General features: G+C 48.0%; 2 protein-coding genes and 1 long non-coding RNA gene across 4 annotated transcripts; 1 reads left to right on the plus strand and 2 right to left on the minus strand.

Moving 5' to 3' along the window:
• Positions 1-3,711: 3,711 nt before the first annotated feature.
• LOC136453595 (uncharacterized) lies at positions 3,712-5,346 on the plus strand. 2 transcript variants are annotated; one of them, XR_010759052.1, is made up of 4 exons: positions 3,712-3,762; positions 3,970-4,163; positions 4,398-5,016; positions 5,134-5,346. It is a non-coding gene; the product is annotated as an uncharacterized lncRNA (long non-coding RNA). The 2 variants fall into 2 exon arrangements; XR_010759051.1 differs by having other exon boundaries at positions 3,970-5,016.
• A 1,715-nt stretch (positions 5,347-7,061) lies between these two features.
• LOC136453596 (transcription repressor OFP13-like) lies at positions 7,062-8,408 on the minus strand. Its single transcript, XM_066454154.1, has one exon. It carries the CDS (start codon positions 7,994-7,996, stop codon positions 7,208-7,210), a length of 789 nt encoding a protein of 262 aa, XP_066310251.1. The 5' UTR covers positions 7,997-8,408; the 3' UTR covers positions 7,062-7,207.
• A 9,821-nt stretch (positions 8,409-18,229) lies between these two features.
• Positions 18,230-19,127, minus strand: LOC136453597 (protein GL2-INTERACTING REPRESSOR 1-like). Its single transcript, XM_066454155.1, has 2 exons — positions 19,046-19,127; positions 18,230-18,945 (listed from the first exon to the last, which is right to left on the minus strand). The coding sequence occupies exon 2, from the start codon at positions 18,897-18,899 to the stop codon at positions 18,513-18,515; it is 387 nt and encodes a 128-aa protein (XP_066310252.1). The 5' UTR covers positions 18,900-18,945; positions 19,046-19,127; the 3' UTR covers positions 18,230-18,512.
• Positions 19,128-20,925: the final 1,798 nt, after the last annotated feature.

The raw sequence follows: 20,925 nt of genomic DNA on the forward strand, positions 1-20,925 counted from the left end.
CGTGGGCCGGCTTTCCGCAGGTGGGGTCTCGCTCAGGAGTTCGTGACCCTGACATGGTCAGTGTGCTTTTGGCGCTAGGTAGCTGCGAATCTCTGTGCCCGGCCTGGCCGGCGGCCACCACCCGTAGCCTGCCGGAGCCCGGTGGCGGCGCATGGATGAGGAACGACAGGCGCGCGCGCACGGGAGTGTAGGGAGTAGCGACTTCGACAGCCCGCGCGGCGAGGCAAGCCGAGGCGAGGCGAGGCGGCACGTCCATTAATGCTGACAAGGTCTTGAAAGGGTTCACGGGACGGCGCCTTTGGCCTTTTGGCCGGCCGCACGCTCCACCACTCCTGATGGCGTGCGCAAACTCCGCGCGAACCTCAACCAATGCGAGCTCAAGCGGCGGGCGGCGCCATGGCGCTCACACCGGCCGCCGACGCCGCCCACGCGCGCCTGGTCATTATGGCTGGGGTTGCCGGTGGCGGCGCGGCGGGCGGCGCCTACTCGTAGCAATGGAAGGGGAATGCTTTGGATTCACTTTTACATCCCGTTTGGATGTTGACATTGAGATATGAATCAGGGAATTGAAATTGCATATTTTCAATATCACGCGTTTGGATGTCTTGGAATTCACAGCTCGAATTTGACCTCAAATTCCACATGGTATTGCCATAGTTACTAACCGGCCAGTCAGAGTACCGAGTTGGAGAGGTCTGTAATCAGCCGAACGAAGCACGAGCGCCGCCCGTCACCGTCGTAGCTCAACAGTGCCGCCCGTCACCGTCGAGCTGCCTAGCGTCGACGTCCGCCGCAGGACCTCGGCTGCGCCGCCCATCACCGTCGAGCCGCCCAACATCGCTGCCCACCGCCGTCGTCCGTTGTCGAAGCTCGGCAACACGGCTTGCAACTTGCTGCCATCGAGTTGCCCTGCGTCGTCGTCCGCCGCCCGCCGCTGGAGCTGACCAGCGCCGCCCACCGTGGATCTCGGCAGTGCCGGACAACATGGATCTCGTCCGCGCGCGCTGCCCGCCATGGATCTCGTCGTGTGCGCTGCCGCCATGGATCTCGTCGGTGCCGCCTGCCGTGGGTCCCTGCAGCGCCAGCCGCCGTGAGCTCGTCGTGGTGGGTCCGCTACTCGCCATGGACCTCGTGGATGGCTGCCGGCTCCATGAGCAATCCTCATTCTCATTTCTGTTAGAGGGACATCCAAACAACTTGTATTGCGTTTGTTCTAGTTTCCACCTGACCAATTCAGAAGACATCCAAACAACGGAAATGGAATCATAGTCCAATACCATTTCATCATGTAATTGAATTGGAGATCAATTCTGTTGACCCAATTCAATGCCAACATCCAAACACGGGTCATCACTAATCCCGATCCGCGCTATCATGTGACCCACGAGCGGAGCTGCGCGTGACGCCGAGCTTCACACACCACACGCGTCCGAAACGCCTTAATTGCCGTCTGCCCGTGTCGGCGTGTCATTGTCCTGTTCATCATCACATCTCTTTGTTTTTGCAAGGAGGTACTGGGCCGTGCCATTACTGAGTAAAGCGATCTATTTTGATTAATTATCCCTGACAAAGCCAATGCACAGTTACAACTATACTCTATACATTGGTTGTATTAGTATGACAGCAGTCCTAAACTTTTCTAGTTCCAGGCTTTTTTCAATTTTCCTCAGTATGCACGACAGCACGAGCACGATACTCCCAAACTACCAGCAACCCTGCGATACATGGTTGCTCAATGCTGATCCACGACTAGTCTATCTGTTGGCGCTTGTACTAGTAGTACTATAGAAGGAAGAAGGAAAAGTAATAACCCCGACCCGAACGGTCCAATAGGCCTATATACACGAACCTAAACAGCTTACAAAACAATACGGCCCAGTAAGAAACGAAGGGCCAGGTGGCCTCGGCTGTTGCTACTCGCAGTAGCTGTCTAGCCCACTGCCCCTGCCCCTGCCCCATTGGGCCTTGGCAGTCCGGCCTCAACTCAACCAGCACGAGAGGCTCGCGTCGCCTTATTCACTCCCCTAATTAGCGCTTGGCGTTTGAAGTTATTTTTCTATGTTTATACCATTCTATCTCGATGTGTAAGGTCTTCACCTCAGCAGTCTCATATCACTTATAATTAAAATTCATTAACATATGCATTTATGATATCCATGTTAACGTAACACATCATCCATAGACATACTTTTAGTTGTCCACATAAATGTGCCACACTATCAACTAACAATAGTTTATAATAGTTAATCCCTTCATAAGTAATTGTATGAATAGTTTAATTTCGTTCTAAACTAGTAGTCCCCAGCAACACGCGGGGTTGCTTCTCACATGTATCCATAGCTTTCTCCGACTGCATGGTAAATACACCACGTGAAAAACAGTTTGCGGAGTTTTTTTTTCTTTAGGGGCGGCTGGCACCGGACGTGCACCACCGCGACCTCCTCCCCGCGATGTGCGCTGCCGGGCTCCAGCGCACGCGCCGCCCCTCTCCATCGCCAGCGTCTCCTCTTCCCGTCACCGGCGGCACTTCTCCGCCTTCTCCACGGTCTCGATCTAATCGGCAGCATTCTCTTCGTTGGTGGCCATGGCGGGCCCGTGCTGAGTGCGCGGGCGGGAGCAGGTGAAGGTCCCCGAGCTCGAGATCCCGATGCAAATCCGGGAGGGTCCGGCGCGGCGGCAGGCGCCGTCCGCCGCGGGGGCGCTACGGTCACCGATGTCCGCCATGATGCTCGCCATGTTCGCTACCATGGCCTCCTTCTACGTCGCCGGACGGTGAGTCCGCCCGCCCACCGGTTTCCGTCATTAGTTTCTTCGTGAAAATGCTCGCCTGCTTGGGTTCTTCTGTTCGATTGTTTGGTATATGCGTGTGCTACCGATAACCCATGGGGGGATTCTAGATCCCTGTATGTCTCTGGCGGGAGCTGCTCATGGTGATCTTGCTAGGGAAGTTATGATCCAGCCGGTGGTGCATTTTAGAACAGCGGGTGAGGTTTTGATCTCTCAAACGGAATCCAGTGCGAGGCTCACATTTTGTTGCGATGTTAGTACTTGTTTCTGCAGCACTCGGATTTTGCAGTTTCTGCAGCACTCGATGTTAGTACTTGTTTCTGTCACAGCGGGTGAGGTTTTGATCCCTGTATTCCCTTTTGTGCTAGTATTGATGAAGACCAATCTTAGTTCTAAGGCACCTTACCTTTTAACTTGATCTGGATTGTGATAGTAACGGAAAACTGTTCCTCTGTAGAAATGGTTTGTGTTTTTGCCTTTTGGGCCTTGTTTAGGTACCAAAATCCAAACTTTGGCATTATGCAAAAAGAAGATTCCCCGTCACATCAAACTTGCGGTACATGCATAGAGTATAAAATGTTGACGAAATCAAAAACTAATTGCACAGTTTGGTTGTACTTTACGAGACGAACGTTTTGAGCCTAATTAGTCAACGATAAGACAATTATTATCAAATACATGTGCTACAGTGATTCCGGCGGCGCCAACTAAACGCGGCCTTGCTGTTTGTAGAGGAAAAATTGTTGACGTCCTGAATTTCAGATTGTGGCAGGATGCTCAGAACAGAGTTTATCTCATTAAGGAGCTCGACAGACGAACCGGCCAGGTAGGCACCAGAGATCTGGCTCTTTTGTTCTTTAGTGGAACGATCCACCTGTGCTGCTTACTTAAGAGCCCCATTAACTCTCTTGTGCATGTGATTCTGGGGCAATCAGCAATATCTGTGGATGATACCTTGAAGGTTGTTGCATGCAGGTAATTCTAAGTTTCTAACCTTTCAGGTTATATGCCAAAATTGTCTTTCAATGCACAATCTGACAATTTTCTTAATGCGTTTGAAAGTATGAACTTTTGCATTTGCTGTCTAATTGGAACTAGTGCTCCAAACATGCAGAATGTGTTCTAGTATGAGAGTTTGGAGCTGTACTAATTGCTTCTGTGTAAACATCCTCCGTTTTTTAGGCAGCAAGGGAAGCGGTTGGCATCGCTTGAGATGGAGCTTGCTGCAGCAAAGCATGATGGTTTTGTTGGCAAATACAATCCTGAGACAAATGGAACTCGCTCTGGGAAAAAGCCACTGATTGTTATTGGAATAATGACTAGCTTTGGGAGGAAAAACTACCGTGACGCTGTTAGGAAATCATGGCTTCCGACAGGTACACTTCATGCTTGCATTTTTCTTACATCTATTTTTTTTTTTTTGGTATTCTGACAGACAGCAATATTAATAATTCCATAAGAAAAGAATATTAATACCAAAATTTGGAAATTCAGTTCTCATATTTATTATGTCAAAAAGTCCTTTTTTAGTTATTATGTCAGAAAGTCCTTTTTTAGTTATTATGACTAACTTAATCTAATGAGAATGTATTTACTAAAACCGTGTACAGATTTTTTTGCATGCTTTTAGAGGAGATTCAAATTGCAGAGATAAAGTGCATAATGACGAGTACAGAAACTGATGCTCTTGTTATGGCTTCAATAGATTTCAGGTTTCTTACGTGTACACCTTTCCATTGTTTGCCTCTTTGGTACATAGTTTAATTATAGAATTGGTGGTCTTGCCGTTTCCCTTGATTTTGATCTGTATTCCTTGCTCCTTACATCTCCACCCAAGAATAATCTTTTTGTGGTTTTCGGACCCCATGGACATACATTTACATTCTTTATTTACATAGTAGTCATGAACTGTCAAATACTAGCTGATGCCATGTCAGCCCATCGTATCTACTCAAACCTACTACTGACATATAGCTGTATGATATATCTCTTTTTTCATGAGAATGAAAAACAAACTGAATCTAATATTGCTTGGATGTCAAATATGCCCCCATCCCACTAGGCTACAAGGTTGTGCAGTAATTTTATTTCACAAACGTACTGATAGCCACAACCTAATATCATCTAAGTTTTGCTAATTTAAGGTTTATTTATGTCCTTCAAACATATTCAGGCACCTCCTGAGTGGATTCTGTATTTTATACATATTCTAGCTTCTTCAAAGGAAAGGTGTGTTTTCATACTGCTATGGTACCCTTCCTATTATTATGTTATCCAGGGCTTTAGATTTACGACATAGATTATGCAGGGTGATGCAATTAACCTTGTCTCGCTCGCTCATGCCAGGAACTTGGTGTCACTTTTTCTGCCTTTGCCTCTTGAGTCATAGAAGTCAGGATGATGATAAGGATATTGAAAATTGCCTGCTGCAGTCTAGGCTGTGTACCAACATGGAAAAAGTTAATTAGTTAGCCTTCAAATTACTTAGCTGGAAAGTTTAATAGATGAAATTTGTTTTTTCATTTATCTGGACTAAACTGTCCACCTAAAAGTCATGGAATATTTGTTATAATCTGGTATAAATAAATGTGTATTGTTATTGAGTTTCAGTACAATCGCAGAAGAAGATAAGTCATGATGGAGTTGTGCATGAAAAATATACGTTTTGGTCGAATTTGAATTGTAAATTTGATTTTTTTTTTTGCGAAAAATATACTGTAGGGGCGGTTATAGATTGAACCGCCCCTACAAATAGGTATTATAGGGGCGGCTGGTACTACAACTGCCTCTACAAATCAATTTTTTAGAGGACAAATCGATTTGTAGGGGTGGTCAGGGAACCGCCCCTACAAATAGATGATTTGTAGCCACGCTTTGGTAGGGAGTGATAGGTGCCTTCAATATATACGCTCTTGTAGGATGTATAATAGGGCCAAATTAAACAGCCAAACGTTTCCGGGTAGTGCTAAAGGATATTTTTGTTGATCATACTTGGGATATGAGTAGGAGAAAAGGACCCAAACTTATAATAAGGTACAAGCCTACTTCAACATTGTACTATGTAAATGGTTAACAGTGTTCAATGATGTCCACCTCCATCTATATAGCGAGTTCGCTTGTTCGTAAATGATCGTAAATTTCCAACCGGGAACAGTGTTTTTCTCTCACACCAAACCAGCCAGCAGTAAATAATCCACGATCGTTTACGGCCTCCCGAACAGGCTGTTAAATGATTATGTTTATCTAAAACACTCTAACCATTTAAATAGACGGCTTTTAAATAATGCTCCCCTCTACTAATCAGAGAGTTGTCTTCATTTTGTTTTGTACTGATTGTCAAGCTAATTATAGATATATGGCCGGAAACAATAAAGCCCAACCCTGGGAGAAGAGAGAGAATATACCTACCGTAAGAGTACGACGGATGAAAGCACGGATATTTAATCATTTTTTGGAAGAAAAAAAACTAGCCCGTACAGCTACCTATTTTATTGAATATTGAGTGCAATGGTTGTCCACGTTGCGCGCGTTGGATATCATTATGTATGAAAGTGTGTAGAGCATATATATATCGTAATCATTGATGATGCTGTAGCCTCTTGCAATCCGGTGACCCACTGGCACAATGTACAACCAGCAGCCCTGCGCTAGTACCGGTCGCCATTTGCATCTGGCTTCGTCTTTTTATCGGTGCATTTTAGCTTTGCTCTAAATCAAATTCTCTAACTTTACTGAGCTTATAGAAAATCTGAATCAATAGCTACAATATCAGATTTGTTTTATTAAAGACGACATGAAATATATCTTCATTGCAACATCAGTAAATGTTAATATTTTTTCCTAGAAAAAGTAAAACTTTTATGACAACTAAAATCTAGGACGGCGGGAGTACCGTTTTGCTTGATCACCATGAACTCATGATCTTACATCCGCCCACATATATAGTCCATGCATGCATGTTTTGCGCCGTAACGACCTTCTTAATTGTTTCATACACATAATCTGAACAGGTTGATCGTAACTAGATAAGGGCGCGTTTAGTTCCTATTTTTTTTTAGGTTTGGCTACTGTTTGGCTACTGTAGCACTTTCGTTTGTATTTGGTAATTAGTATCTAATTATGGACTAATTATGTTCGAAAGTTTCGTCTCGCGATTTATCACCTAACTGTGCAATTAGTTTTGTTTTTCATCTACATTTAGTACTCCATGCATGTGTCGCAAGATTCGATGTGACACTTTGGGTTGAAAATTTTTGAAATCTAAACAACGCCAAGTCAACGTAGGATGATCGTCTTGAGTCTTGACGCATAGTACAATAGTACTATGGTACATTTGTACTCTCTAGTCTCTAACCATTTCAGAACGACGAGATTAATTAACACGTAGATAAGCCAAATAAATCACGAAGATTAGTTCAGCTTAATCCAAACATGACACAGTGAACACTGCAGCTGGTTTGCCCTTCTCCGCCACATCCAACTCTCCCGCCGCAAACGTGCAAGATGAGGCCTCCGAAGAGCACGCCTCGCGAGCCGGGTCGGCTATGTCGACGACGACGTCGATGAACGCGGCCACGATGGCGCAGTGCGTGTCCCCGTCGTTGGCTCGCAGGTACCAGCCCAGCATCTCCTCCAGCCAGCCCCAGTCGCCGATTCCGTGCGCGGCCATCATCTCCTCCATGGACGCCCGGAAGTCCGCGTACGGGTCCGCGGACTCGAACGCGACCGCCACGGCGCCGCCGAACGCCTCCTCCTCCTCCTCCTCCTCCTCCTCCTGTTTGGCGCCCGCGCAGGCGGCGGCGGCGTTCTTCTCTTCGAGGATGGAGTTGGTGGCCGACGCACCTGGGTCGAAGAGGAGCCGGTCGGAGCGGATCCCCCTCACGACGGCGTCGTCCGCCGCGTCGTCGCACGCCGCCGCCGACGCCTCGGACGCCGTGGAGAGGCTGTCGGAGCAGCAGTCCTGCCGCGCGGAGGAGGCCGTGAAGGAGGAGTCGGCGGAGTCGAGGACGATGGAGGCAATGGTGGTCCTGCCGGCGCCTGCCACCTGCGGCGTCGTGGCTCGGGTGGACTGCGCTCTTGGGTTCTTGCTGGACGGCCATGGCCATGCAGCCGGGACGGCGGTCGTAGCGGGAGGAGGCGGCGGTGGTAAGGAAGTGTCCCTTGCCTTGCCATGGAAGAGGGAGCTCAGGGCCAGCCTTCTGGTCACCATGGCCGCAGCACTGCTCGAGGTGAACCGTGAACCTGAGGAATAGGAGTAGAGGAGCTAGCAGGAGGAAAAGGTTGGTGCGTGCCTTAACGCTTGAAAACCTTGTGCGACATGGCGGACGGCTGTGCAGCTTGGTTTTAAAGGAGTTTGCGAGGGAAAAGGTGAACAGAAAACGGGCGGGTCTTCTGCGACGTAGCAGCACGCATCCAAGCACGGTTCGGCCTCCAGACTCCGAAGCGTTCATGTGTGCCCTGGGGTATGATAGAACAGTTGTAGCTTCACGTCACAGCGCAAGTGTGCCACCCATCCTGTACGCAGACGATCCGGGCTACAGGAGGCTGAAAAGACCCACACATGTGCATGCAAGTCGCAACACGGGCAGGGCAGGACGCATGCAGGAGGGTCAGGAAGGACAATGCCTGATTTGCAGGGGTACCCTGTCCCGTACCGTATGCAGAGAGACGACCTTGTTGTTTTTTACCCACGAAGATTGATGCGCGTAAAAGGCTGTGTGGGTCTTTTCAACGAACGCTAGCTTGTCAATCAAAGGTTAATTTCACGAAAAAGATCGAGTTCGGTTGCGTTCCTAGTATTCCGTTGGTTGGTGCAATGGCCTTTGCCAATGATGATCAGTGGCCAGTGCAGGGACTTGCCTGTTTCACCGTGTTCTCGCACGTTTGTGACCCGCTCGCTGCTAGTGTCAAAAGATTCGTGAGGAAACTCACATCGCCGGCCGGGAACAGTGCACAATGCAGCTGAAACAGTTAGCGCGCTGCCGACTCGTGTGAAGCCAGGGCCCGGCCTCAGCGGACAGTGTGCAGTGCAGGCATGGAGCATGCTGCACCTGCATTTAACCCTTGACGTGAAAGCACGAGGGGAGCAAGCAGCCTGCCGTGAAGAGCTACTCTTTCCGTTTCTCCACCCTAAGCTCTCTGCTGCCTGTTCTTCAGACTGTGGGAGATTGGACGTGCCTTCGCCGCTGCAATGCTGCGTATCGCCGTATCGGTGTCCCATGTCCCTGCGTGCGCTCGTTACTGACGATGCTGTTGGCAAAAGGAATATTTGTTTGCGAATTTTGCCGCGAAGGACGGAGACCGCGCCATCTTACCAATTGTCGCCTATGTCAAGTCACTGTCTGGACTGCGGACCATGTGGACGATCATTTCCGCTTTGGCGTAGCCTATCCGAGCCATGATGCTATAAATTTCCTTGTCTTTGAACAGCTATATGCATTCTGCAGGGTGGTATATCTAGGTTTCAAACTTGGGATGCAGCTTTTTAGATAATGGTATAAACATCTGGCTTCATCCTCGCTCAAAGGTGAGAAATCAGACCAAATTATTACAAAAGGTTCTCACACTTACATTTAAAGCAGACTCACAAAAAAGATAGAAAATCAATTCGTAATCCTAGACATAATGGGCCATCCATAAGAGGAAAAAAAATACCAAAGCCGATGTCTCCAAGGTCTGGTAAGCTTTGTAGATACATTCTTTTTTTTTTCTTCACTTCGCTGCAACTGACTCCAAAACCGGAACCAGTATGTTCCCCTGAATAATACCTACAAAAATGTTTTAGGACTGCACTTATCAAAAACACTATTATTTCTAGTGAGCCATAAGGACCAACAGAAGGCAGCTGCCCCTGCTAGTAATAACAAGCTTGAATATTTTCCACACTGCTTATATCAATTCCCAAAAAGGTTTTCTACGGTACGGGGTGGGGTAATACCAAACATCATATGCAACGCACGCCAAAGAAATTTAGCATAATTACACTAAAAAAACCCAATGTTGAATAGTCTCAAAATTACTGCAGAAGCAGCAATATTTGCTTCGTTGCCAATTTCTTTTAGCTAGGTTGTCTTTAGTTAGTATTACACCCTTTTTGTGGAACCAAAGAAAAATCATGATTTTAAGTGGAAATTTGACACGCCAAATTTCTTGTGTTACTTTGATGTCATTAGTGATGAGGTATCTATACATCGACCTAACCGTAAAACTACCACTTTTACTTAAGGTCCATGTGATAGTATCCTTCCCTGCTTGTAGGTTTACATTCGCAATAGTTGCAATCAGATTATTCCATTCCAGCAATTTATTTCCAATTAGTGCCCTTCTAAAAGAGACATTAAGGGGAGTAGTGCTGAATACTGCGACTACTGCTGCATGTGTTTTTATGTACTATGTTGTACAAGTTTGGAAATCTGTAACTTAAGGGCTGGTTCCCTAACCAAGTAACTTCCCAGAACCTGATTTGAGAACCGTCCCTTAAGTTGAACCTCACCAAATTCAAAAATTGATCTTTCACTGCCATTAAGCCCATCCAAAATTGAGAATCGCCAGCTTTCTTACTAACTTGGGAAAGTGTTTTATTTTTTAGGTACTTATTTCGTAATAATTCCTGCCACGTTCCATCTATAAAGTTTGTATAACCATTTACTTAGAAGGCACTTATTCTGTAAATCTAGATTTTGAATTTCCAAACCTCCTTGTTCCCTAGGTTGGCACGCTAAACCCTATTTTATAAGTCTATATTTTTTCTTGCGCTGGTCATTTTGCTAGAAAAACTTTGATCTATAATATTCTATTTTCTTGAGAACCCCTCGAGGTACCTCAAAGAAAGAGAACATATACATCGGTAAACTGGATAACACAGAATTGATTAGCACAAGCATGCCACCTTCTGATAGGAACTTGCTCTTCCAACTACAAAGTCTTTTCTCAATTCTTTCTTCAATGATCATCCGGTCTTTGTTATTTAATTTTCTAAAATGCATAGGTATTCCCAGATATCGGAAGGGATAGGATCCTACTTTACAGCCAAAGAGTTGTGAGTATTGATATTCACATTCTTTTGCTTGCCCAAAGCAGAAAATCTCACTCTTATGAAAGTTTATTTATAGACCTGATAATTGTTCAAAAGTGCAAAGGAACAACTTCATATTTTTTGCTTGTTTAATATCATGGTCCATAAAAATAATTGTATTATCTGCATATTGCAAGATGGATAAACCATCTTCAATGAGGTGAGGCACTATCCCTTTTATCTGGTCATCCTCTGTGGCTCTCGCTATAATAATCGCTAGCATGTACGCCACTATATTAAATAGTACGGGGGACAATGAAAAATTGACGAGGGCCATGCATTTAAAGGAAGATAGCCTGTTAGTGTTAGACAACGATTCTACGTAATTGCGTCGTCGTCAGCATTATTGATGGTCCAGCAGCTCGTACCGAGTCCATGATTTGTAGTAGGGCTCGTAAGAAGCACGGACGAGCGCTAATAGGAGAACATATACGTATCAAGGATTCGAGACAAGTTCGTGTGTCTTGTTTCCTTGTGGACGCTCAAGCGGAGCAATCAGATCGAGCGCGACCGCCGTGAAAGCTACAACTCGTCTCTCTTCCGTAGTACTGGTATGCTCATCCTGGAAAAGCAATACTGGTGTGTCGGATTATGTGAAGCCAAGGCCGTGTTTGGCACGGCTTCGCGTGTGTGGGTTCCTCCGCCGGTGCTGGAACCGGAGCCAGAGCCGAAGCCACAAACCGTGGATCTACCTTTGTATGTGAAAAGGGCTTTAATTAGCTCCTCCTCCTCCTCCAAACATACAAAAGCACTCCTCCTCGTGTCCTCATTTGGTGTGGCTCTTCCGGCTCCGCTGCCGGAGGTGATGGTAGAGCCAGACCCGAAACGCCACAAAAATATGCCTGTAAATATGACTGCTACCTGCACTTTAGTTTATGCAGAGAACGGAGATTAATCTTTCGTTATAAAAATATGCGGCTGGCATCCGAGAAGTGTTATTTAAAGTGTTTTTCCAGAAGTAAGCTGGATAAACTAGCGCTCATTTTAGGCCCTGATCACTTGAACTTATCAGCCTGGTGTAGTGTTTTACTCTCACAATAAAACAGGATCAATCGGCTTATCAGCCGCAGAAACTATCGGCCAAAAACTCGCTAAATCATGCTGAAAACTCGCTAAAATGAGCTTATGTAAGTAATGTAACCATGCCTGGTTCTCGATCAGGGGTGAAGAAAGGAGATGTTTTACCCACAGTGCGCAGGATGACAGGACACGGAAGCAGCAACAAACATTGCAGACGCCCAAATCTACCGAAAAGATTGCCACAGTCCACGTGAAAGCTATCCTTGTCTTGTTCGCTAGCAGTAGCAGCAGCCTAGCAGAGGCGGCCAGGCGGCCAGGGGACGGCAACCCGCCAAGCTTTCTTGGACCTTTCTTCAATGCCCCATGCCTGTTCGCCATCATTACTTCTTGCATGGTTTGCGATCAGTGCCACAGTTGCTACCCCCACCATCAGATTACTGTCTCTGACAAGTGGGAGACCACTGAGGGAGCAAGCAACTGTTTGAATTTTTTTCTGTCTTTTTTTTTCAAAAAAAAAAAAATTGTGCCAGGAGCGAGGTTTACCGAAGAGAGTGGCATATGGGGTCTCCCACGTGGGGCAGAATAGCAAGGTCTACTGTGCTCGTACCAATTTTGCTCCTTGCAGGGGGTGTTGAGATCTATCCATCCATATCCATATTTCAATTTTTTTTTAAAAGTCTGTACTCGTGTATCCAAAATAAGTCTTCGTCTCGTATTTTAAAAAGTCAAACAATCTCAACTTGAATCAAATATATAAAAAAATATTTAACATTTGTGATACCAGATATGCATTATTCGATTAAAAAAATAATATATATTTCATAGTAAATCTATTTAAAGATACAAATCTAGATACTATTTTGTTTAACTGTATATCAAAGTCTCCATCGCATATTTTAAAAAGTCAAGTAATCTCAACTTTGATAAAATATATAAATAGAATACTTAATATTTGTGATGCTAGATAAGTATCATTAGATTAAAAGTATTCATAGTAAATCTGTTTAAAGATACAAATTTGATATTATTTTGTTTAAATCTAGTGAAAGTTAAGACGGATCGATTCCTCGAAATATAAGACTTATTTGGGGACGGTGACAGTATACTACACTGCTGCTCCGCAGTGCTGTACCAGGTCAAATGAAAATAATCCAAAAATGTGGCACTCATTACTGCTGCAGCTCGAGATATCCAAAAATATACTCGTCGTGGCAGTAAGCAGCAGCAGCGCCAGGGTGCAGAAGAGTTCATAGTTCCCTGTGCACCAGCGTGCCGTGGACACTGGACAGCTTAGTCCTCGTACTGTTCCGCTTGCACGGTGCGAGCGCAGCAGATAGACGTGCGCGCTCTGCCGCTGCCGCTGCCGCTGCACCTGCGCACCCGCCTGAGGCCTGAACGCGCAGCTAGACCAGCGAAAGCTAGCGAACAGGGCTGGCCGCCCGGAGCGGCGCGGCGCAGCTCATGATGACGATGATGGCTTTGGCTTCCCCCATCGACCCGCTGCCTGCATGCAAGGTCACTACGCCGAGCGGACTGCGCCCGACCGCGAGTCACGCGGGCTCTCCTCACCCGCCATGCCTTTTTGGACGCTTCGGCCATCCTGACCGATCCGGGCAGACCACTGTGACGGTGCATGGACGTGGATCCCCGCTCTCTACTGAATTGGTTTTGGGCGCAGCTCATGATCAAATCAAATGAAAGGTAAGGACGAAAAGGCTTCGGTATTCGTTACAACCCTGATCCTGACCGAGTACTCCAGTCTTTTTGCCTCGGGGAGGTGGTGGAGGGAGAGGACACAGGAGTCAGGAGGTAACTAATGGCGGCCGGCAGGTTGACGGTGTACAAGGCCATGCGCGAGTGGCAGGTGCCCGGTGTTGGGTGGGGATGCACAAGGGTTTCAGCCTTTCAGTTTCAGGTGATGGACTCGGCGATTGCAGGGAGCGCAAGGACCGAAATGGGCTGTGTGGTGGTGGTCCGTGGGCTACAAGGCCTAACGCACTCAACTCTCGTTTTGCCTCTAGGCTGCCTGACTAGGCAACGTTGGCGGTTTGCTATGATGTAGTATGGGCATGGAGGAAGGTTTCAGGTGATCCATGATATTGATAATAACCGCACGGCGACTCCAGACAGGCTTTTAGCATGAGCCGAAGTGGACCTGGAGCGCTAATGCTGTCCAAACAGGCCCATCCACCGTTCTGCTTTGATCTGCCATCTAGGCTCTAGCATCATGGTATATATGGTATGTCCAGTCCAGCTTTGCCTATCTCTTCTCATCTTCTGTCATGCCCGTAGCACACCAGCTTCTTCATCAGCTCGCCTCTGGTGGTCCTCTCCTCTAGCCTGTTGCCCTATTCATTCGCTGGAATCGGCGGCTAATGGTTTGGAACATATTCCCACTTTCCCAGCGTGCCCACCGAATTGGCGTCTCTCGCCCAGTGTAAATATCCTTGTCGATCTTTGCTGCACGGAAACCCACTTTCCCAGCGTGCCGCACCACCGGAAACTTTTTTTTTTGACGCCTCTCATCTGGATACCACCGGAAACTGGAGTCGCCGGAGTGCGCGGGAAGAGGAGCGGCAGCCGGACGCGGGGCGACATGCGCGGCCCGCTCGGCGGTTGTTGGGCTGTTGGCAGAAGAATTGAGGGAGCAGCACGGCCTGGGCCTATCAGTTCCGGGGCTGGGCCGGGCCTTTGTGCACTTTCAGATACACTGTTTCTCCTACTAATTAGAAGAAGTGTTGCTAAAAAAAAACTAATTAGAAGAAGTAGTATGTGTTTGTTTTTTTTCTTTTCTTTCTTTCTTTCAACGACCGGAGAAGCAGTGCAGGTGGTAACCTACTAACCTGATGATGGAGTACGCACACCGGCAGCTGCACCCTCCAGGGCTCCATCAGCAAGCATACGGCATTGACATGGGGGGTGGCCAGCCGAGGCGAATACCAAAACTGGAACCCTGGAACAGGTCATCAAATCAAATTCATATGGGCCTGTAAGCTGTAACGCCTGGCGCCATGCAACAACCGCCATTCATGAGCACTAAATCATCGTTTTCTCTAGGCACTATACGGCATTGAAGCCTTTCTTTAATCACCAAGGGCTCAGCAGCTGAAATTTTAGGAAGCGGATTTAAAGGATGACCCGAGTGGTTGGCGCTCCGTCGCGTCAGTCCGTCGTCACCGCGCTTTACTTACGCGCGTAGCTAGCAAGCTTGACGATGCATGTAATGTACTCCCATGCTTGTTGCAGCTGCATGCACAGAGCACACGGCCTGAACCCTGACCATGCGATGCTGCGCGCTCGCGACGTGCAACGTGCAGTGACGACGACACCCAGACGTCGCGGCCATGGACAATGCGTTGGGAGGGAGGTGTTTGTTCGTTGGGTCATTTTCAGACGGGTGGGGGAGTGAACCGATACCACTGAACCGCTCGCTCTCTGAAATGAAACAATCCTACTACTACGAGTACCATGAATCAATGCGACAGTGCGCTGCTACGACGATATCCAGCTGTGCCGTGCCGTGTCTTTGGACGCAAGTGATTTCGACGGGATCTTGGCCATTCCAGGGGCCGGACAGTGTCGGTAAGTACAGCGGGTACTATGCGGTACCGCTTCCAGTGCCAAATTGTTTGGCGAAGGACGACGGGCCTTAATAATTCCGTGTGGTGCAGGCGCGGAACATGATGGCCATTAGAGAGAGATCAAAGCCAGCAGCAGCAGAAGAAAAGAAGGCCACCACCGGCCGGCCACCGCTGATGTGCCGAGCAGAGAGGGAAGCGGGCCGGGGCCGGGGAGCAGCTGCGCTTTGCGTTGGTGTGCTGCCAATTGCGGCAGCAGGGGCGGGGCATTGAAGCGAAAGGGTTGGGGGGGGGGGGGGGGGGGGGGGGGGGTTTAATCGCCCGGCTGACACCGCCCCCATCGCCCTTGTGGCAGCAGCACAACTGTCTCCAATTACTCGGGCATTTATACGGATTAAAAGCGAATTAATCGGCAATAAGCCTCCCTTTCAATGACCCTAACCACCCAGCATCTCCCTTCTCGCCACTTCTGATTCGAGGTTTTCCTTCTCACTGTCGCACTCGCACGCAGGCGAATCACTTTCGGGACACAAGGGAACCAGCTGGCCACCTGCCCGGGGCTGACCTCGGCTGATGTTTCCTCTTCTCAAATCCCAAGATACTTGCTTCTCCTCGCTATCAGGATCAGCTTGCAAAGTCATTCACCCTGTCGATTGAGCTACTTTTTAGTATTTTTCTCTCACAATATTTTAGCATAAGCTAAATTTCAACATCAGCGCTGTTTTACTGCTCTCGTTGTTTCATTTTGGACTGCAGCAGGAACTCACTGCATTCGTCATCCAGAGGGTTACATGTCGCAACCTTGCAAGTTACTCAATACTCATAACGGAGTAGTTGACAGTCTCAAAGGTTTTTTTTTTCGCTTTCTTTTAAGCAAAGGGAACCGGCCTCATGCATGATTCCAACCTTTTGGATTAAAGAATGTACAATGTACTAGTATAACACTATCATGCCGGTACATCTTTAACGGTATCTTCCCCGTCCCAAAATATATAGATCTCTAAGTTTGCCGAAGGTTAAATTACCCGAACTTTTACTAAGTTTCTAATAAATAACAATAATATTGACGACATCAAATGAGTATCATTGGATCCATTACAAACTATATTTGCATAGTTTACTTCTTTGATATGGTAGATATTAATAGTTCTTCCAATAAACTTGGTCAAACTTAAGACAAAAGTCAAAAATTATAACTGGGCCTACGAGGTATGACCACCCCCAGGCATTGCATTAAGAAGAAGATCTTCTCATGCAGGCCCAGAAAACCTCTGAACCCCTGCCCCACCCTTACACAGCGGCACCGTCGCCCTGTGAGAACGGACCGATCCTTAGACCTGTGCTTTGGCGTGGGGCAGACGAGGGGATTTTTTTAACCCCAGCCTGAAATTCGCTCCTACGGGGAATCGAACCTAGGACCTGAGAAGTGCCGCCGGGACGCTCTAACCAGTTGGACTAGAGTACACTAAGAAGGGTCCGAGCATCAATGTATAACTCTTCTGACCTTCTAGGGCACCATTAAGGCATATTGTATTAAATTTTTTCTCTATCTTAGTATAAAGACACACAAACCTTTTGCATGACCGAGAAAAAAATTATCATACTACTGGACTAAGTGATTATACTTTTGTAGTTTTGTTGATTTTTTTATCCTCTAGGTAGATAAGGTATAAAAATCATAAACCTTTTAAAGGAAAAAAACTATGCTAGTACTATTTGAGTTGAGTATAAGATAGTTTCGGAGGACTTAAGGTGCCGCGCGGAGTCACATCGTCCATCAGCCAACGAAACCTGTTCGCTTGATCGTATCAGTCATGATACAGTGTTTTTTCTCTCACAACAAAACAGCATCAGCTGACTTATAAGCCACAGAAACGATCAAGCGAATAAGTATGGCCTTTGCACAGCACGTTCACAAGTTCCTTTTTACAAAACATGTGCTAACAATTTTTTTTTTCAAAATACAATACGTGCAAACACACACACATAAACAATCACGTACACTATTCATGCAAACGTACATGCATACGCCCTATGTTAATGTGACTGCCACTAAATTAATATCGTTGCTGATTCCTGAAAAAATACAGAAAAACTGATGATGAGCCTCTAGCTTGAATTTGGATGAACAAGTTCCACCACAGCAAAAAAATAACCTAACCAATGGACCTACAATCCTCAATTTGTGTTTACAAGTTTATCGGTTTGAATGATTGTATTGAATCCAGTACTTTAGTTCACATATGAGACTAATTCCATGGAGTTCAACTAGTCTGAAACTTGGTTGAAACTGGCTGAAAAACATTGTTCCGACTGAATTGTTGTGAGAGAGAAAACACTGTTCCGGCTGAAAAAAGAAGCCAAATAAGCCGAATATAAGGTAAGCCGAACAGGGCCCATGCAAGCAGTGAACTGAACAAGATAACCGAGCTACATTTTGACTGCTTCGTGGATTTTCGTTACTGGGTTTCGCCCCAGGAGAGATTTTTGCATCGGCGATCATACTGGACCTCTCTGAACATATCGAAGTTACCCATATTCCTTTCAGATCCATCCGCATGGTGCATAAGTGCATATGCAGTTTCAGCTTTGTCATGGTAACACTTATGACACTACTGCATGCACCACAATGCACATGCATTTCATCAATCGCATTGCATGCGGCTGCAGCATATTTATGCACCATGCGGTACTATGAGCAGAGATCGATGTCGATGTGGTAGGACAAGAGCGTAATTACTTACTTCAATTAAAATAGAACAATGCTCATCAGAATAGACTTGTGCACAAGATTATCACAAGGAACACTAGCACAGCGCGAGTATTATTATTGTGTCTAACAAAGCATGAAATTATTACCTAGACCGATCCCTTTGACACCGTGCCGCTCGGAAGGAACAGGTCTATGCAATAATTCCTTTGGTAATCGAAACAAACTCGATCGCGAATGGGAAATTAAGCTAGGACGACTTGAAGGCAACAACGAATTCAGCTCAGCAGCAGCCTATTCGAATCCGATAGATCAGCTGGATCGCGCGTGGGGTGCAGTGGTTTCACCGGCGCTGACGCGGGCGGCGCTGGTCGCCGTCGTTGAAGTCGAGCAGCACGGCGTTGTGGCACCGGGGGCACCTGGGGTCCTCCCGGGACAGCATCACGTACATCATGCACCGGGGGCACCCGGCCAGGACCATGGGCGCCGCGCCGCCGACGACTGGCGGCGCGGCCGCGGCCGCGTCTGGGCTGCCCTCGGATGACACGCACGAGCTCGGCGGCGACGCGGTGGACGAGGACGAGGAAGACACCCGGCGCGGCGACGTCGTGCTGCCGTTGTTCCGGCTCTCCCCGCCAGGCCGCGCCGTCGTCGAAGGCCCGCCCCTCGCCCTCGACAGGCCCGTCCTCAGGAATTCCAGCTTCGACGCCTTGCCGTTGTTCCTGCTCATCGTCACCGTACCGCCGGCGACCCGCCGCCGCACAGGGTTCCGATCGCTGAGACGCACGGTTTACACGATGTTCATTAGCGTCACATACAACTCACACGTCCCATGCTACAGTACATTTGAACGGACCAACATGCGTTCGGCATTACCTTGGACGAAGTTTGAACGCTGTGAGCAGAGAGCGATCAGTAGGCCATGCTGGTGGCTTGGAGCTCTCCACCTGGTTGCGTGCAGCTGTTTGCTAGGTGTGAGTGTTTGTCAAGCAGCTCTGATCCTTGTGTTATATAATGATGATGAGGGAGGGTTGAGGAAGGGGATGATAGGAGGAGCTGGTTTCCTTTAATACAAGGCAGCCACATTTAAACCATGCTCAATTCCCTCCAAGTCTAGATATTGCAGAGGCCAGAGGCCGCTACTCTGTTTCTGAATCAGCCAGCACACGAGTGCTTGATTGAGAGGGACATAAGTAAGGAATGTTAGTTGATCTCCACCGATAGGCCCAACGGCCTATTGGGCCCTATCTCTGCTCCCTGATCGGGGGAGCCCAACCCTAATTCGGTTGGAGGGCCCCTGTCGCACAGCACACATAAAAAGAAGGTGGGGGTGAGGGCTCGGACTATGAGGTTGACCGGAGCCGCCACACCCACCGAAAGAGAAACCCTAAACCGATCAAAAGACCGTGCTGCCAGCGACGGGATGTGCCCGCCACCACCACTGCCGTCGCCTGCAGGGTCACCGCCGGCGCCACTGGACTTCTCTCCACCGCGCTGGACGACTCCTTCTATACCGCGGCACCGGCGTCTACGTTGCTGTGCCGCAAGGAGAAACGTTACCCAATCCTACGGTTACAGAGGTACACACACTTCGATTCTAACAATGGTATCAGAGCCAGGTTACTAAGTGTGTAACCCTAACCCTAATCGGGTAAAAGTAAAAGAAAGAGAGACCGGCTCATGGTGTACCGGTTATCACCGCCACCGCGCGTGGGGGAAAGGAGCCGCACCGTTCGACGGCGCACGGCAAAAGTAAAGGACCGAACAGATCAAGTTCGGATCTAAGGAATGAAGAAGGATGGGTTCAGTTTTGGCCGAACTCTAAGACCTAACCCTAGAAAGAATCCCATCACTAATCGGTTGAATCCGAGAAGAAACAAAAGAAATCAAAGAAAAGAAAAGAAAGGAATCAAAGAAACCCTAACCCTAATCCCCTCCTTCGGTTCGGTTCGGATAAGAGGAAAGCGAGATCCAAATCGAAAAGAAGGGGGTGGGAAAGGAGAAAGGGAAGGGGACGGATCCACCCTCGCCGGCGCGGGAAAAGAAGAGCCGGGACAGCCTTGGCCGGCGCGGGAGAAGATAGGCCGAACCGGGGCTGCTGCTCGCCGGGCTCGGCAAAGGGGGCACCACGGCCAGGCCGCTCGACGGCGGCGTGCTCACCCGTTGGGGAGCACGCGCGCCGGCGAGGGGGCCGGCGACGGCGCCAAGTTCGCTCCACCGCCCACTCACTCGCTGTTTCGCCCGCTCGATCGCCGCTCGGTGCTCACAACGCTGAGAGAGAAGAGAGCGGCGCTGAGAGATAAAGAAGAGAGAGAAGCAGAGAGTGCGAATGGCCTAGGGTTTTCGGTCGGGGGGGACGCGGCCGTGATTTTGTTCGCACGAAATCGACGCGCAGCCGTCGATCTCCATCGGACGGCCGAGATTGCACGGGCCAGCAATCGGCCCACGGGGGCGCGCGCGGCCGCATAGCTTTGGCAGCCCAGGCCCAGGTTGCGGCCTGGGAGCTACAGTACTCGCGTCAAAGCAGAGGGGCCGGGCTATTTTAGCAGCCGGGCCGAAAGAACAGTGAAACATTTGAGTCATATTTTTTGTTTTTTCATTTTCCAGTAAAGGTTTTATTTCCTGGAAAATGGATAAATAGCTCAAAGAAAAATTGAAAAGAGTTGTCCTGTGGGTAAAATTTCAAGAAATTGAGTATATGGTTTTCCGCTGCTAAAGAAAAAGTATGTTCTCCAGTGTTTTTGAACCAACATGGT

Source organism: Miscanthus floridulus, chromosome 5 (assembly GCF_019320115.1).
Source record: "Miscanthus floridulus cultivar M001 chromosome 5, ASM1932011v1, whole genome shotgun sequence".
NCBI lineage: Eukaryota > Viridiplantae > Streptophyta > Magnoliopsida > Poales > Poaceae > Miscanthus > Miscanthus floridulus.

Excerpts from the sequence above, each read along its gene's own strand:
- LOC136453596 (XM_066454154.1), bottom strand. The coding sequence starts at position 7,996 with ATGGTGACCAGAAGGCTGGCCCTGAGCTCCCTCTTCCATGGCAAGGCA.
- LOC136453597 (XM_066454155.1), bottom strand. The coding sequence starts at position 18,899 with ATGAGCAGGAACAACGGCAAGGCGTCGAAGCTGGAATTCCTGAGGACG.